At 39.8% G+C, this 18,729-nt stretch overlaps 1 protein-coding gene across 4 annotated transcripts in view; it reads right to left on the minus strand.

Annotated features, from left to right (window-relative positions):
* ASAH2 (N-acylsphingosine amidohydrolase 2) overlaps positions 1–18,729 on the minus strand; it is a gene marked incomplete at its 5' end in the record, with an annotated part of 79,123 nt that overhangs the window by 51,274 nt on the left and 9,120 nt on the right. For all 4 annotated transcript variants that reach the window (XM_082673894.1, XM_082673895.1, XM_082673896.1 and 1 more), the window contains 3 exons: positions 10,516–10,593; positions 11,678–11,805; positions 13,078–13,254. In XM_082673894.1, the coding sequence (XP_082530020.1) occupies positions 10,516–10,593; positions 11,678–11,805; positions 13,078–13,254 (383 nt within the window). The remainder of the gene's footprint in view (positions 1–10,515; positions 10,594–11,677; positions 11,806–13,077; positions 13,255–18,729) is intronic.

An 18,729-nucleotide genomic window follows, 5' to 3' on the forward strand; every position in this document is an offset into this window, starting at 1 on the left:
TTTTCTTTACAAAACTGAAAAAAAATGTATTCAAAAAAGTTATTTGCATTTCAGAATAAGAAGATACTGTTTTTCCTTCTCTGCCCTTTAAAATATATGCTATAAAAATATCAGGCTTGTCACAGCAACCGAAGTACTTTGGTAAGAGATGAATATTTATAAAGATAGGCAGAAAAGTGGTCATTTTAATTTAAGAATGCTTACTTACAGTTTATTTTATCTGGTCAAAAAGTATTCATCAAAGCAAAGTTCAAGAGAGAGGAAGAAAGGTTTAGGTAGTTTCAAAAGAAGTTAGAATATAGACATAAAAGGATGACTATGTCTTTCATAATAAACTTTTTAAAATAATGATTATGTCAGGGCTAGGGCAGGGCTCTACTTGAGTCAGCATGATGGAATCGAGGTGCTGAGGAAAGTCAAGAGATTTGAGATCTTATCATTATAAGGAGCAAAGTTAGCTAAACTTTCTAGATCCCTGCCTCCTAAGACTGAAAAACAGATTTCAACTATGCTTTGTGAATCACTAAACAGCAAATTAATACAGAATAGTATAATTATTCTCTCCTATGTAACTGAGACATTTTCTAGTGTCTCTTTCAATTCAGACATTGTGTACTTCCTATTCTGAAGCAGAAAAGCCAAATGCAGAATTGAGCTTCTTAAATATTCTAAAACAGTAACAACCCATCCCTGGTTCCATTCTCTCAGACCTGAGCCTCCCTGTTCATATGGAGGTCATGCTCCGCACAAAGGTGACTGGCAAAGGGGTAAGTGGAGGCTGAAATCCAGCCCCCTCTCAGCTCCCCGAACGAGGCACCTTAGTCAGCGCAGAGAAGGGAGCGCCTTTGTGTGCTGTGCACCGAGTCCTATGTGCTAGGTGTGGCCATCTCCAACCTAAGTGCCCACCAACAGGGGAAGAGAATATTGTACCTCCATTCACAGGTAGTGTTCATGAAGATGTGTAATAACATGGGAGCCCTTTGGACAAATACAATAGAAGATGCTGTAGTGGATTCAATAGTGTCCCCCCCAAAATTCACATCTACCAGAACCTCAGAATGGGACCTTATTTAGACATGGTCTTTAGAGTGTAAACGAGGTAAAGATCAAGTGAAATGATACTGGCTTAAGTTGGGTCTAAAATCCAGCAACTAGTGTCCTCATAACAAGCGGAAAGGGACAGAGAGACACCCAGAGATAGAGATGTAGGCAATGTGAACATGAAGACAGAGCCAGAGTGATGTATCTACAAGCCAAGGATTGCTGGCAGCCACCAGAAGCTAAGAGGAAGACATGGAACTGATTTTCCCTCAGAGCATCCAGAAGGAACCAAGCCTGCCAACACCCTGATTTCAGACTTCCGGCCTCTCGACCTGTGAGAGAATAAATTTCTGCTGTTTTAAGCCAACCATTCTGTAGTTCTTTGTTATGGAAACCCTAAGAAACTAATATAGAGGCCATATGTCTTAGTGGCTAAGAGCTCTGGAATCAGACACAAGTTACTTAACCTATCTGAAACTCAGTATTCATATCTGTAACATAATGATAATAGTATTATCTACCTCATGGCATTTGACAATTAAAGGAACAAAAATATCTGAAGTGCTTAGCACAAAGACTGGTTTGTGCTAAGAATGGAATAAATCATCACTATGATGATGTTGATGCTGATTTTGATACTGCTGCAGCTGGTGGTGATGATGACTATAAGGGAAAAAGATATCCAAAGCCCTGTGTATATGTGTGTTTCATAAGGTAAACACAAAATTAAAATATATGATATGTGTGCATGTGTGTATTCAGCACGCGTATATTCACCCCATATAATATGAGCTTTAAATAATTAAATGAGGAAACGCTGCCCTCTTGTGGCAGAGACTTGAGGGCTTACAAAATACCAACATGTCCTCTCCTTCCCAGTCCCTCTGGCAGGGTGGGGCATGTGAATCTGACCAATAACATATGTGAAGAAGGACCACCCAATTTTGATTAGACTTTGCATGAGTGGGAAACGTGCACATTAAAATCTTTAATGTGTTAAGCCACTGGAATTTCATGGTCTATTGCATCGCCTGGCATTAATGAACACCTCTTAACACACACCGAATTAATACACCACTTTTTCACTTGCCTTACCATCCTCCTGGCCTCACCCCACTACAGACTACTGGGAAAAGGAAAGCAAAGGGTGTTGCATCGTGTTATACTGTAAGGGTTATTAGGCCCGGAATTTTACCCAAACGGCAACCTGAATTTGAAACAAGCAGAAGCAATGACTCCAGACCAGACTACTCAGATTAAAGGACAATGGGCTGTAGCCAGAGGACCCCTTCTAAAGTTACAGGTAAACTTGGTGGCCTGCATCCTGGAGAACCTTTCTACCATCTCTGCTCAAGAGAAGAGATGTCCATTCTCAACTACTCATTTTGTTATCTTCAAAAGTCCTAGATGAAAAAAAAAAACAAAAATACCCTCTTAATAATGTTACTGGAGAGATATCTGGTTTGGGTGGATTCCATTAAGTTCATTAAGTTACTGCAATCAAAATTCTTGCATCCCAAATAGTATGATTAAGTAATCAACAAAAGTAAAACAAGAAGTAGCCAATAAGAATAGTTTTTTTAATTCAGCCTACCCAGGAACTGAAGAAATTGAAAGGAAAACAAGAATGATTTGGCTTTTTTGGGTCTATTACTTAACATTTGTAAAGCATGTTAATACCAAAATTGGCAAGAGCACAGGAAACAACGCTCCATTCATGCTTGGGTAGAAGCAGTGTAAACCAGCAAGTTTTCCAGAGGACCATTTGGCAAATTATGAGAAAAGCTGTAATAACTAATATCCCTCTATTGGCTCAGCAACCCCACTTCTAGGAATTTAGCTTAGGGAAATCATTGGCAATATATACAAGATATCTGCTCATGAATGCTTAGCACAGTGTACTTTATGATAGAAAAAAGCTATAAACTGAAATGTCAAATGATTGGTGATTTGTTTGGTACATTATCATACATATAATGGAACTATACAACAATTTCAAAATGGTGATTTAAAAAATACTACATTTCTTTTTATGGCTGAGTAATATTCCCCTGCATATATGTGCCACATCTTCTTTATCCATTCATCTGTCGATGGACACTTAGGTTGCTTCCATGTCCTGGCTATTGTAAGCAGAGCTGCAATGAACATTGTGGTACATGAGTCTTTGAATTATAGTTTTCTCAGGGTATATGCACAGTAGTGGGATTGCTGGGTCGTATAGTAGTTCTGTTTTTAGTTTTTTAAGGAACCTCCATACTTTTCCACATAGTGGCTGTATCCATTGACATTCCCACCAACAGTGCAAAAGGGTTCCCCTTTCTCCATACCCTCTCCAGCATTTATTGTTTGTAGATTTTTTGATGATGGCCGTTCTGACCGGCGCGAGGTGATACCTCATTGTAGTTTTGATTTGCATTTCCCTAATGATTAGTGATGTGGAGCATTCTTTCATGTGTTTGTTGGCAACCTGTGTATCTTCTTTGGAGAAATGTCTATACTCAGCCATAAAAAGAAATGAAATTGAGTTATTTGTAGTGAGGTGGATGGACCTAGAGTCTGTCATACAGAATGAAGTAAGTCAGAAAGAGCAAAACAAATACCGTATGCCCACACATATATATGGAATCTAAAAAAAATTGTTCTGAAGAACGTAGGGGTGGGACAGGAATAAAGACACAGACGTAGAGAATGGACCTGAGGATACGGGGAGGGGGAAGGGTAAGCTGGGACGAAGTTAGTGAGTGGTATGGACTTATATATACTACCAAATGTAAAATAGATAGCTAGTGGGAAGCAGCTGCATAGCACAGGGAGATCAACTCGGTGCTTTGTGACCACCTAGAGGGGTGGGATAGGGAGGGAGACGCAAGATGGAAGAGATATGGGGATATATGTATATGTATAGCTGATTCACTTTTTTATAAAGCAGAAACTAACACACCATTGTAAAGCAATTATACTCCAATAAAGATGTTAAAAATAATAATAAAATAAAAAATACTACGTAGCACTGAAAGATATTCATAAGGTAATTGTAAATGAAGAAGTTGCCAAATTGTATATACAATAAAGTGTCATTTTCAAAAAATAAAGAAAAATAAACATGATTAGGTAAAGGTCTGAAAGGCTATATAACAAAATATTAGAAGTTATTGAGGCCCAGGATTACCAGATGATTTTAAATTGTTATTTTTGTTCACCTTAGAAATTTTAGGAAATACACGAACAAAAGGAAGATTTTTTAAAAACCACTGTACAACACCAAGAGTGAACTCTAATGTAAATTATGGACTCTGGGTGAAAATGACCTGTCAGCATAGGTTCATGGATGGTAACAAATGTACCACTCTGGTGGGAGGTGTTAATAACGAGGGAGGCTGTGCATGTTTGGGGGCAGGTGTATATGGGAAATCTCTGTACTTTAATTTTGCTGTGAATCTAAAACTGCTCTAAAGAATAAAGTCTATTAAAAAACAACTTTGCCAGCCCTGGCATAGTGTCACTTCTCTCATCTTTTATTGATCAAAGTGGTCCCGGGGCTGGCCAAGTTTCAAGGGCTGGAAAAATCTCCACTCTTGAAGGGGACTGGCAAGGTCACTTTGTATAGAATACATAAGGTAAGAGCTATTGTTGCCACCATCTTTGGAAACTATAATTTTCCATTTAAAGATTTTTTTTAGTCTATCAATCCCAAAAGGAATAAAAAGCACTGAAAAAGTGAGATAAATAGCAAAGTGCAGAGATATAGACAAGTCCAGATACATAATAATCATAATTCATAAAAATAAACTAAATTCACTCATTAAAAGATGAAGATTATCAGAGTAAAAAACAAATAAATAAAGCTATATGATATTCATAACAGACACTTCTAAAATGTAAGAACAAATAAGAGTTGAAAGAAAATGATAGAAAAAATATACATGGCATATTCTAACCTACAGAGAGCTGAGTTAGCTATATTAACTGAAAATACATAGATTTTTGAGGCAAAAAATTTATTATTAGGTATAAAGAGAATCACTACAAAAACAAATAAAAAGCACTTCAGATACATGGAGATAACATTGTTAATATTTTTTATAGTATTTTAAAGCTTCTAGTACCCATAGTATATGAAACTAAGAGAGCATCTACCTTGAAAGAATGACTTTTTGTCATGTTTATTTCTTATCATACATTCCACATAGGAAAATAGGCAGAAGAAAATGTACCTGAATAGTAACCATGGTTGACTTTGGAAAGTAAGTCCAATGTCTTCTGCTAGTTATGACAGCTGGCTTTTACAGCTTTGGTTTCTAAACTTGGGACAATTTAAATTAACAAGTATGATTAATCTCTGCTATCAGTCAACTCTCATCACCCTCGTCATCAGAAAGCCCTTTTTAAGCACCTTCACTTTACATGGGCATGGACTAGACACAGAACGAAAACTCACTACATAACCAAGGCCTACACTGCACTGAAAAGGGAGAGCACAAATAAGCTGGTAGGAAAGTTGGAGCAAGAAGACGGTGTCAAGCTTCACAACAACATAGAAGAGGCAGAATAGGAAAGAGAAATTCAGGATGTAGAAACAGAGCGGGGCTTCACAAACCAGAGCGAAGGCTAATGGAGAAGGTATTTATAAAGACATGATGATGAGATGGAGAAAAGGTCAAGAATGGCTGGTGAAAGGCAGTCACTGAGGTTTCCACATTTGCTCTCGGCGTGGGGTTAAGTACACTGAGGAGAGAATGTAGGGGGGAGAATAGAGAGTCATAGAGGATAAACAGTTAGAAATTATAATTCAAGAAGTCATAGTCAGAAATCATAGAGAAGATTTATACACACACACACCCCTCAAACTGAGTTCCATAAGTCAGTATCATTCGAATGAATTAATTTCATAAATTGGGTTTTTCTAAGTGTGTACATAAATTATTCAAATAGGTTGCACAAATCACTGCCCCTTGTTGTCTTCTGAAAATGTGCCTTGAAAGGATAACCCCTTTCTGTAAAAATAAAAGGATTTGCAATGTGTAAAACAGAAGACAATAGAGAAATTATTCAAAAATCTGCTCAGACCTTCCTTCCAGCTCTGAAGGAAGCCGTGCGATACTGACTCCTAAAGCGTTAATGAGGTGAGAAAAAAAAAAAAAGAAGGGTCCATGCAACTCCTACAAACTTGAGAAAGGAAACTTGGCAGACGGGAAAAGATAGGAGAAAGGAAGAGAAGTGAGACAGAGCCTGTCCGGCTGCACCACACTTGAGGAAATGAGTCAGTGTTCCCAGCTGCCACTCCCAGAGCCTCCATTCAGATTATCTGCCCACCCCTGTGATTCTTCTCTTGGTACAGATATTTGAAACCTGTTTTGTTTTCTCCCTTCATCGTTTCTTCGTTCCATAGCATCTTACTACATCAGGATCTCCCAGAACTCCACTCCACAGACTCCTTCTTTGAGGTGCCTTCCAGAATCTCCCTAAGTGAATTTTGTGACTGCCACACAGCTTATATTTTAATACAGAACATCCCAAACATGTTCTCCACGTCTGGAGAAAAATCATTTACTGTTTTTTCATACAGTAGTATCAGTCAAAAAGAAATATTTTCCTTATAGACAGATCAAGTGAGGCAAATGTTGGCCTTACAATTGTAGAGGACTTGATGGATTATGGAATAGTTTCATGCACATAATTCTTTCATCCCTCAAGTCACTACTCTTCCTAACCCTTCAAGAGCCCCCAGCTCCCAACCCCAGCTGAAAACACTTCAGTGATTTTCTATTCCCCTTTGTTTAAAGACCCAAATCTTTATCATGGCATCTAATCTCTACCTCTGAATTTAATTCACAACACCATGCCCCACTGTCCTCGCACTCCACCCACACAGAACTATCAGCACCTCAAACAGGCCACAGGACTTTTGCACATGTTTTCCCATCTGTGTTAAATGTTCTTTTTTACCCCCCACTTTGCCAGTTAATTCTTACCCTTCCTTTGGTTTTCAGTTCCATTGTCTCTTCCTCAGGGAAGCCTTTCCCAATCTCCCTGACCAGGTCAAGTCCCTTTAAGATAGCTCTTCATACCTTCCTTTCTTAGCAATTAACCCAATTATAATTATACATGCATTTGTATGACTATATGATTACCTTTTGTCTCCACCAGTAGACTATAAGTTCTATAAGAACCACAACCAATTTTTTTCTCAGTGTATCTGTATAGTACTAGTTCAGTTCATGACACACATCTTCCACAATATTTAATAAATGAATGAATGCATAATAATCTCTATGTGGAGAGATGTTACATCTACATTTGAGAAATGTGGAAACTGAGTCTCAGAGATTTTAAAGGATTTGCTCAAGGAGCACAGACACAGGTATTTGACTCCTGACGTTATGACCATTTACTGGAAATGCATCATTCCAAGGACTGGAAAGCCCTTCCTGGCACATAGTAGGTGTCTGGTGCAGACTTGTTGAATGAAGAAATGAAAACAACAATGAAAGTAGCAAGGAATAAATTATGAACTTCAACATGGTTTTCAGGGTGAAGAGAATAGTCTTGGCTGCGACATTGGGCAGGTCACATCACCTTTCCAGGCCTCAGCTGAGGTTTAAACTTCGATGATCTTCATGCTCTGCAAATCTGAGGTTCTGTGCTTCTAAACTCCTCATACCTTGGCATCCTGCCTAATAGTAGGTACCTACATATGGTGGCTGAGTTACTTAGCAGCCCAGATTTGACTTTACACTTTGGATCATTTTTACTGTATTCAAAGAGCAATTATCCCTATGCAACAAGAGGCAATTGCAGGGGCAATTTCATCAAGGATAATATACAGAGGCTATAGAAACAGCAGAAAGTTATTGCAGGCTGTTAAGCACAGCAGATGGAAAAGCATTGTTATAACATTGACAGTTGACCCTGGGACTGCCAGATATGTTATATAGTTATATGCAAGGAAGCAAAGAGAATCTGGTCCCCAAAATAGCACTTTGAGTGTCCTCTTGGCATTCTTCAATGATTCAGAAACTAAATCAAAGTGAGAGAGTGGCATGGACATATATACACTACCAAATGTAAAATAGATAGCTAGTGGGAAGCAGTCACATAGCACAGGGAGATCAGCTCGGTGCTTTGTGACCACCTAGAGGGGTGGGATAGGGAGAGTGGAAGGGAGACACAAGAGGGAAGAGATATTGGGACATATGTATATGTATAGCTGATTCACTTTGTTATACAGCAGAAACTAACACACCATTGTAAAGCAACTATACTCCGATAAAGATGTTAAAAAAATAAAAAATAAAGGAACGAGTGTATGTATATGTACAATAGAATCACTTTGCTGTACACCTGAAACTAACACAACATTGCAAATCAACTATAATCCAATAAAATTAAAAATAAATTTTAAAATAAAATAAAATTTTAAAAAAGGAAATCATGAATGGTCTCAGTTATTCAGCCAAGAGTTAAGTAGAAACTATAAGGGAAAAGGCACTTTCTTCTCCTAACAAATTGCGAATTCTCTAACTAGTCATACATACATGTCCTTATCCTGTCTCCTTACCAAATTCCCCATTAAAGCGATCCAAAATCAAGAGGTAGGTTAGCTTTCTAGATTCATCTCTCAGCCACTCCTTGACCTAAGCCCATAATCTGGCCTCACAATGCAGTTTTTTCACGGCTCCATGAGAACTCCCATGGCTCCTTCAGGTCCAGTTCAGTGTCATTTCCTTTTTGAAGCCTTTCACGATGCTCCCAGGTAGAGCTCAGTGCTACCACCTCCAAATTCCCACAGCATTTATTTATGCCCAGGTGACAGCACTGATGGCCATCTGATTATGTTATGATCATTTGTCTGTCTGTCTCTTGTCTCCTGCCCAGATCACCACACTAGCCTATAAAACTAAGATAGGGACTATGCTTTATTCATAATAATATAGCCCAAGCACACAGTTGCATGCCTGACATTTAGAAAGCCTATTGAGTTAAATGCTAGGTGGCAACTAATCAGTAGATGAATTAACTGTAAACAAAGAATGAGTCCTATTTTATCAACCCACATAATAAAGGTTATTTTATCAGGGAATTTTTAGTGACCTCACTTTAACCCCAAAGAAGTAACACGAATGCTAAGAGTTTCAAGCACTCTGAGATGCCAATAATGGCATTTTTAGAAGAGGTAGAATGTTATTCTACTACTTACCTTTTAGCTAAAATTATTAAACTCTTTTTATGCCAGGCATAGAACTAGAGTTTTGTATGCACTATCTCATTTAATCTTCAAACAATCCCATGAGGTATCATTATTCCCATTTTCAAACAAAATACTTGAGGTGCAAGTAGATAAATTACTTTCCCCAGGGCACAGGGCTAGTAAGGGGCAGAGCTGGGGCTTGAATTCAAGTCCTAAAACCTATATCTAAAACCTAAATGCTAAAACCCAAACTCCTTACCACCATGCTGTTCTCTACCCAGTTATAGGACCAACCCTAGTATCTGAACTGTGGGTCAGTCTTCAATGTTTTTCTTCACCTCGTATTACTTTCAATTTACTTAATTTTATTCACATAGAAATTTTACTTAAATATTTTATAATCCCCCGGAAGACTCCTACCCCCTTTAAGAACAGTTATTATCAACATTTAAGGACTCATTTTATCCCTCAATTTTAGAGTAAGAAAACTGAGACACAGCAGTTAAGTAACTTGACCAAAGTCACACAGCCACTAAGAATGAGAGCCCGGAATGAACACAAGCCATTTGACTCTTGCACCTACGTGCTATCATCCGCTTCCTTAGGACATTTCTGTGTCAGTTTGGAAGTCCACGGGTCAAGGTGTCTGAAACTGTTACCTATCCAGACAATTCCTGAGTCAGTTCAATTGCAGCAACCAAAATCACACGTGAATGCAAATGCTTTCTTGTCAAAGAAAACAAAATTCATGTGTTTCCTTACGTACAAAATGGAGCTAAAATCTGTGCCAAGATGTAATTTTGCCTCATCTGCTTCTGTTAGGTGGTCTCGGTTCTGCTTTTATCACTAATTGGCATTGTCCTACATTAGACTTAATCCTTTCAGAAAAGCACAGGGAAATAACCTCAAACCCATAATCACTTGCTGGTTGGTCAGATTGTTTTCTCATTTCCAAGAGATCATTGTCTACCACCATATGAGATCTTGATACAGTAATAACCACTAGCATTTACTGAATCTATTATATGTCAGACGCTATGCTAAACTTCTTCACCCAGATCCCTCATTCACATAATCCTTTTATTAGTCCTGTTTTACAGGTGAGGAACTAAGCCCTGGGATGCTGAGAACGTTGCGTGAGGGCCCATGGCCGGACCCCAGATATGATTCAACCACTCAGCTTATTCTCAGTCTCTGCTGTCACTGTTCTGGTCTCTTTTTCCCCCCTGTAATTAAGGAAAATCATTCAAACAGAAATTTTTTTTTTTAAGTAAATAGAGTACCTGATAAGACCCAGGTCGTCTCCGTTCAAATCTACCATTTTCAAGAGTACCATTTCCTTGTCTGTATTTGAAGAATACCTAGTCAGCAAAACAGAGGAACTTAGTGAGTTCTAGGTTAGAGCCTGGCCCTCATGTATGACCCCCTCAGCCAGAAGCTGACACAAAAACCAAAACCAAAATGACTCTCAGTAAGCAAGGCTCCCTGACACTCTAGTTCTACAAACTGCATCCAGGATCTCATTTCTCAGCTAAAGAAATGATTTGCAACTGTGAGCAAAGGGGCATTAGGTCAGCTAACTGGAGATGAAATATACATTTTTATATAAAATATGCAATATTATATAGCATATATTATTTCTTTAAAAAAGGTTTTGTCTTTGAAATATCTACTCATACTAAATTTTAGTGAAATCTCTTAAAAATAGCAGGGAATGTGCAAAATCAAAAGCATTCCTGACCTACAATTTAAAGGGTTCTTTTATGTCCTTTCAAGGGAAATCAGATTATATTTTCTAAAAATCAACTCCTTTGAAATCTTTTAAAAAATATAGAGACAAATATGAAATGTCAAGTGGTCAAGTTGAACTGCGATATTATTTTACTCTGCTATAGTAGCCAAGTACTTCTCTTCTGTCACAAACCTCGTTCATCACATAAAAAATTAAAAAATAATGGGCTTCCTTAGTTGTCCCATTCAATTATGCCAGTTTTATGTCTTGCTGGCATAATGTCTTACGTCTTGAAAGAGTTGTTCATTAGTCGAACAAATATACGTTATGCACATTTTTATATTTTCCAGATGAGAAGCAGAGAACCCCTAAATTAAGATTTAAGTGGATCTCTAAAGGTTACACAACTAGGAAGTGATAAAGCTAAGATGAGACCACAGTTGTGCCTTCTTTGAAAGCCAGAGTCCTTCAAACATTCACATCTGACTCCCACAACCAGCAAAGGGGGAAGACATGTGCATAGGCTGGTCTGTGCTTCTGCATTCTCTTTTTATTTCTGCTTGTCTTAGATTATCAGCATGTTTTTAAATTATTTCAGCTTTAATACCCTTTCAGGATCTCACCATACCCATCAAGTTACAACCCTGTTCTTAGATTTTGTTGCTGGTTCCTAAAGGGAACACATGATTTTATCTAGATAATCGCACCCTCACCTTGCTCTCTCTGACTGTGGATTCCGAAGGTACGAAGAAGGGCTTCGATTGATCTGTGCACCATCCACATTCCCTTTATTGATAAAGATTTTGCCTGGTTTCATATTTGCATGTGCTATCTCAATGCTCTATACGTTAAAAAAAAAAAAAAAAGTAAAGTTAGAAATCCTGGTGGGCATTAAGACTTAGTTGATATAAACTGAAGAACCCTGTGGAAAATTTCTTTTGTCTCCAACTTGTCCCTGCTAAGGGATGAAAGCTGGAGAACCACAAAGCTGGTGTCATTCTGAGGGTAACAGACATGACCTTCCGGGTTGAGATGAGGAAATGCTGTGTATAGGGAACGACCTGAGTGTCTCAGGACTGCCAAGTCAGGAACTGTCTGCCATTTCAGATGGCCAAAATGGGAGACTTGACCTTACAACTCTCCATCCTCCTGCTCACACCCTCTAAGGCAGAGCTTTTCAAACTTTTTGGACTGAGAAATATAGTAATTGATACATTTTTCATCATAACTCAATACACATCAAGATATGTATCCTAAAACAAAAGTTCACAATACAAACTATACCCTGTGTGTCATGCATTATGTTATTTTCCAGTCTCTTTTAGTTCCTTTTTTAAAGCTTATCACAACGTATGAAATTGATTTCATAAAGCCATTCATAGACTGTTATTTGCTCTTTGAAAAACATTGTTGTAAAGACATTTCTTCCTTTGCCAGATGGATCCCTGGATTTGGGGGCGGTGGATGGTGGTAATTTTATGAGAACAGGTAGAGAGAGACAAAACCTGAGAGACAAAGGAATGAAGAAAACATTAGCAAGGATTCTATGAGAGAAAATAATTACCTGGAAGACAGGAGAGAGTAGTAAAAGCTACCCAAACCAGGAATGGGATAAGAGTTTGAGGGTATCAGTTCAGAGCCCCACGTCAGTCTAGAGCTGCAATAGAGGACTTGAGAAATGAGGGTGTGTGGTGTAAATTGGATCCCCTTCTATGCTCTTTGGGAAATACAAGGAAGGCTCGAAATTATTTGTAATTACTTTGAGTCCCTTGGTGGATTTCTTTTCAAGTGACTTTGTGCAGAGAACTGACTATGTGGGACCCTATAATTTATAAGGGTTATAGATACAAAATGTTTTCTGTGTCTTTGGGTGACCATATGAGGCTTACTGCCATAGAACCCTCTTCTCCCAATCAATCAGCGCCTCAGGACTAGCATCCCACAGCTCAGAACCAGAAGCTACAAGGGAGTCAAAAAGGAGAAAGGGAAGTAGGTGCTAAGACTGTGCTCAGACCGAGATCCTATAGGGACTCTCCGTATCACACCACACCACTCCTAAAACACTGTAAGCAATGCTAAAGAACGTTGGGGTCCTCTGGGGTCCCTTGCCTACCTTCATGATGCCAGCAACCATGTACTCAAAAGTTCGATTGCTAAATCCTCCACTGGCAATCACAAATGTAGAGTACTGGAAATATCCTGCTGGAGCCGAGTGTGTGTGAGTACCACTCAGGATAACGTTGTCTCTTCTGTACAGGGAGCCATATTTACTCTGCAGCCTGTTCAGGACCTTTAAGAAAGGAAAACAAAACAAAACCAAACTAAGAAGAGGAATAACATAGGAGCACAGCCTGAGAAAAAGCGCTGATGAGTCTAACCACTGAGCCATATCAGTGACATCCCTGTCAAGTGACCTTTCACTCTATGCTTGAGTTTATCATCTCAGTAACAGCAACAGCAACAATAATTGCAGTCGCTAACATTTTATAGATTCTTGCTGTGTACAAGCACAATGCTAAGTATTACATACATCATGTCACTTAAAAATCTCTATAACACCACCAAGAGGTGGGTATTTTTAATCTTATCTTTTGCTGGAAACATTGACATGTACAGAAGTTAAATAATTTGCCCACAGGTCTAATAAAGAGCAGAGTCAGAGTCTATATCCAAGTCTAACTATACAACCAGTATTCTCACCTGCTCATTTCCAGACACTGTTCTAAGCACTAGGGACATATGAGGTCCCTACCCTGGAGAAGTTTTTATTCTAGTGAGGGAAAGATAAATAAATATGCGATATTATATTATACAGTGATAAACTCTATGAAGAAAAATATAGCTAGGTAAGGCAAAAGAACATGATAGGTGTTAGTGAGGAAAGATCTTCCCAAAGATGTTACCTTTCATCAGAGGCTTAACTGAAGAGAGCAAACTGGTCATGCAATACCAGGGGGGAAAGCATCTCAGGAGCAGTGCGAAGTCCTCTTTACTGCCTCACTTCCCAAAATGAAGAACTCAATATTCCCAGACACTTACACTTATTGGCCTGGGGAAGCCACCCACTGTGACCTGAGGACACCCCAGCAATCCTGTGGAGAGGCCCATGTGGAAAGGAACCATCTTGTCAGCACTAACTTGCTAGCCGTTTGGTGAACCACCATAGAAGGTGACCCTTCAGACGCAGGCAAGCTTCAAACAACCTCAGTCCCAGCCAACATCCAAGTTCAACCTCATGATACAAAAGTAATGATATGTGACTGTGGTTCTAATATGTCAGAATCAGCCAACCCAGCCATTCTAGGATTCCTAACCCACAAAAATCCTGAGCACTAATACATGATTATTGTTGTTTTAAGCCACTGAGTTTTCTGGATGACTTGCTGTACAGCAATAGATACCTAACCCAAAGAGACTCAGTAAATGTTCATTGAATTAATCAATGAACATCCAGATGAATAATTAATGTTTGGGGTGGTATAGACACATCAAGAAAACAAAAGAAAGAATTAGTGATGTTGCTGGGTAGCTTTTTTTCTGTTTTTTATTGAAGTATAGTTTACTTCAAAGGCTACATTAGTGCTGAATACCTGTATCTGATTATGCTTTAATCAACTGCAACTAAAGTTTGGTATTACTGTGGTTTCTCTGTGGAAGATGCCTTGACTTCATGTCAAAAATTACTAAAATGTTCCAGCAAAAGTGTCAACCCCAGGCAACCTTCCTCAGTGTAAGATACTGTCACCTAATACCAGGGACAACGGCGGAAACTCTTTCATGGCAGAGCTGGCAAATACTACTCATCTCATGCACTCAGTCCTATTCATGGGTGGTTGCTATCCAAAGCAGTGTGTTGAGAAGGATTCTGAATCCAAATCTGAGCTTAGCAAAAAAAAGAGTGCCTTCTGGTGGGGGAGGGGGAGGCATGCAGCATCTTAGTTCCCCAGCCAGGGATCGAACCCACACCCCCTACAGTGGAAGCACCGAATCTTAACCACTAGACGGCCAGGGAAGTCCCAAAAGAGTGCCTTTTTTGATTAGCAATGCTGTCCACCTTGAGTATGGTATAGACAGTAGTATGTTGATAAACTGTTTCTCTGAAAGAAAAAAGAATAGCCCTCATTTGTATCATCTGTCAATTTCTGTGGTGCAAATACACTCACCATAGTGAATTTCAAGCTACCAAAAGTTTAAACACTAACTCACAAAGTTCCTAAATATTTAACAATCAGCTCTCATGAGCTGGTACAAGCCAGTTCCAGCACACCAATGGTACATAAGGAAGCAGCAGCAACTGGTGTGCTATATACTGAAAATACATAAAGACATCCATTCAACCTTTTCTATTTTAGGTGAAGAGCTCCACCACCTTCATTCTAAGTCACATGGTCATTGAATCAGGAAAGAGATCTTACAAACCATCTTCACGCCTCATTAACCTCTCCATGCCCCAAACACTGATTCCTAGGTTGCCACATCCACATGAGCAACCATGTAATACCAGGCAAATGTGGAAAGGAAATAGGATATAACTAGACCAACATTACCAGCCCACACTCTCCATCCCCATAAGGTTCCATGTTCCTTCTGTTTGATCCTAACTCCAGCCCCAACTCTTCAGCACTCTTACGTACTCTTTCACACAGTAAATATTACTGCTTCATGAAAAAGAAATGTCTGTAGGGAGAAGGGGAAACAATCAATGAATGGACACCATGAAAGCTTAACTAAAGTCAAAAGCTGATGTTCTTACAATTCTGTAACCAAGACAAGAAGGTCTTGGAAAAGAAGGAACTGCCAGTCAACTTTAGAGCTCCCTGTCCCACACATTTTTATTCCTAAAGAACTGTAACATTAGGATTTTTAGAATTCGGTGCATTTTTTCAGGTTTACGCAAGAATCAAGCTCTTGAAAACATAGAAATTATGAATCTTGAATTTTAAAACAAAAGAAAAAGACTACAAACAGCTTACAGAAATCTTATCCTAAACTACAGTCTCTGATATGAAGTCTGACATGTGGGACTTCTGGGGAAAAAGAAAAAAATTAAAAACTCAGTCATGTAATAACAATGCCTGCCAATAGCCATTATAAGTAGCATGTTTTCTACTTCATGAAAGGAGGGCTATTTTAACATAGAGCAAAGAAGTGACATTAATGTCTATCGCTCACTTCTTCAACTGCAGTTTCCATTCCATTTCCTATTGCTGACACTCTTGGGAACATGACATAGAAAGAGTTAGAAAAGTCATTCTGCTTTCCTGCCCTGCCTCACTGCTCAGGGATCTTCTTTAATCTTTATTCCATGCTGGAAATTTCATCAATCTCAAAGCTGAGACAGAGAATCTGACTAAAACCAGGTGTTATGCAGGGAGATCAGCTCGGTGCTTTGTGACCACCTAGAGGGGTGGGATAGGGAGGGTGGGAGGGAGGGAGACGCAAGAGGGAAGAGATATGGGAACATATGTATATGTATAACGGATTCACTGTGTTATAATGCTGGGAGCCGTATAGGAAGTGCCTTTGAGTCTCAGCACGGACGAGACCCGTAGTGTCAAGCAAAGTTGATGCTATCAGGCACAAATATGGAGAGGCAAAGTTCTCCTCTGTAAAGCTGATGCTGTCAGACATAAAATTGGAAAAGCAAAGCTCTCGGTTGCAAAGCTTCCTGAACACAGGGTTTTTTACATTTCCCCTTACCCTGTTGTTCCATGAAGAGCAGCTCCCTTTTTTACCGTGGCTAGGGGGCATATCTTTATATCATGCCCCATACATGGAGTTGCTTTGAGCCAAGAGCCTGGTATCCCTGGGCAGAGAAAGCTCTCCCTCCCTGGGACTTCCTGCTGATGGAAGTTTTTCCTTCCTCTGTCCTGCAACGGCCCCTCTTGCCCTTTTGCCAAGAGGCGCTCTCTTTTCACAATCTCCTTGCCCAAGGCTGGTGCCTGGGCTTTCCTGCCCACACTGAGGTTGAGGCCTCCTGGTGGCTGGTGCCGTGCAATCGGTCTCTCTTGCCCAGTGCTGTAAGCTGGGCTCTCCCTGGAGGAGAAACCTGGGTTCCCGAAGACATGTGACCAGAGCCGGGGCCCCGCCAGTTGGCGAGGGAATCCCAGGGCAGGTGCTGGGCGTGGAGGCCACGGGGGCATAGGCTACCAAGGTGACAGAGAACTGACCTTCTCTGGAGGCGCTGCACTTCGCTCACTCACACACCTCACATCTCCCTGCTTGGCCCCGGAGGATGGCTGGTTAGCCAGAGACGGGTAAGATTCCTCAGGGAAGGAACAACCTAAGACAGGCACAGTCGCAGAGGGGCCATCAGGAGAGAACTTGGGGGCCAACAGAGGTGGGGCACAGACCCTCACCCCCCCAACTTTGCAGGGGCCTGAACCCTCACCTGTTTTGAGGGAGGTCTCCTGTCCCCATGGCTGCTTCGATTCCCACGCCCAGCTCAGATGGGAACCCAGGTAGCAGACAAGAGACCTGGCCAATAGCAGCTGCTCTCCCGCCGCAGCAGGACTTTGTTTCCCATTTCCTCCGTGAACCACAGCTTTTTTGTGTGGAAGCAAAGCTTTCCTCTGTGTGGTTCCCCTTGTTTTCCCCTGCCTTTGCCTAAGATGATTTTTGTAGGATTGTTATTGGTGTTGGGAAAAATGTATAGTTTTAATGCAGGGGTTTAAGAAAAACCCCAAGTTAGGGTAAAAACCAAGAAAAGAATTGTAGCTACTTCGGCTCCTTTAATGATTATATTTGTTGGGGAAATACAATGGTGGGAATATTTTTGCAGTAGTTTTTGATTTTAATTGTGAGAGTCATGGCCTCCCAGTAGAGTTATAAACATGTTGGAAAATACCTGGGTATGGTGGCGAGTTTTTATGCAACAGTGAGTTTAATCAATGAGTTTATGGTACAATGCCCGCTTCCATAGTTTTTTAGAAGCATAAAAATAATGTGTATTGTTTTGATTATTATGGTAGGGTTGGGAAATTTGTAGATGAAATGTTGTTTGAATATTGTTAATTACTAATAGAATTATATGTTTAAGTTTATGGCTTGATCAAGCAGAATGTACAGGTACAAGAACACCTTAATCTTCTGAGAAGAATGAGAAAACCGCAGACTGTGTTCCTGACGTAGATGTGACCAACATGTACCTAACCACAGGAGATGAAAGAGACTCTGGGCGATGGGAAAATTACCTAATTTGTTTTGATTAATTTGCTGATGTAAACCACCTTTGTTTTGTGGCCTATGTGGGGGAGTTTTTGGCATGGGAATGAGGATGTTGAATTTGAAAATAAGATCACTTTATAGTATAAAAGCTTTTGGAATCTTGAAAATAAATTTGTCAGAGCCTTGCATCCTCTGAGGTGTCTTGTGCTCTGTCCACGCCGACTCCGTCCTCCCCTTTGGGTGAATCCTGTCCAGCTGGGGCCGGTCCCCGGCATTATAAAGCAGAAACTAACACACCATTGTAAAGCAATTATACTCCAATAAAGATGTAAAAAAAAAAAAAAACCAGGTGTTACAATAAGTTTAATGGCACTAGTTTAGTTACATTTATTTTTCACACTTTCCCCTTGGATTAACTTGGGATAAGTAAGTGGGTTCATTTATAGGTCTTTCCTCTGGGTCTCAGATTGTAAGGGGAAGTAAAAATAGGAGGAGATGGTTAAATGGTGCCCAGTATTAACTTCATAGTGGTCTACAACCCAATACATTAACCTGCTATCCCCTCCACACTCCACCCCAAAGTGTCTGTTTTGACTCT

This window comes from Grampus griseus, assembly GCF_964374135.1.
Source record: "Grampus griseus genome assembly, chromosome: 16".
Taxonomy (NCBI): domain Eukaryota; kingdom Metazoa; phylum Chordata; class Mammalia; order Artiodactyla; family Delphinidae; genus Grampus; species Grampus griseus.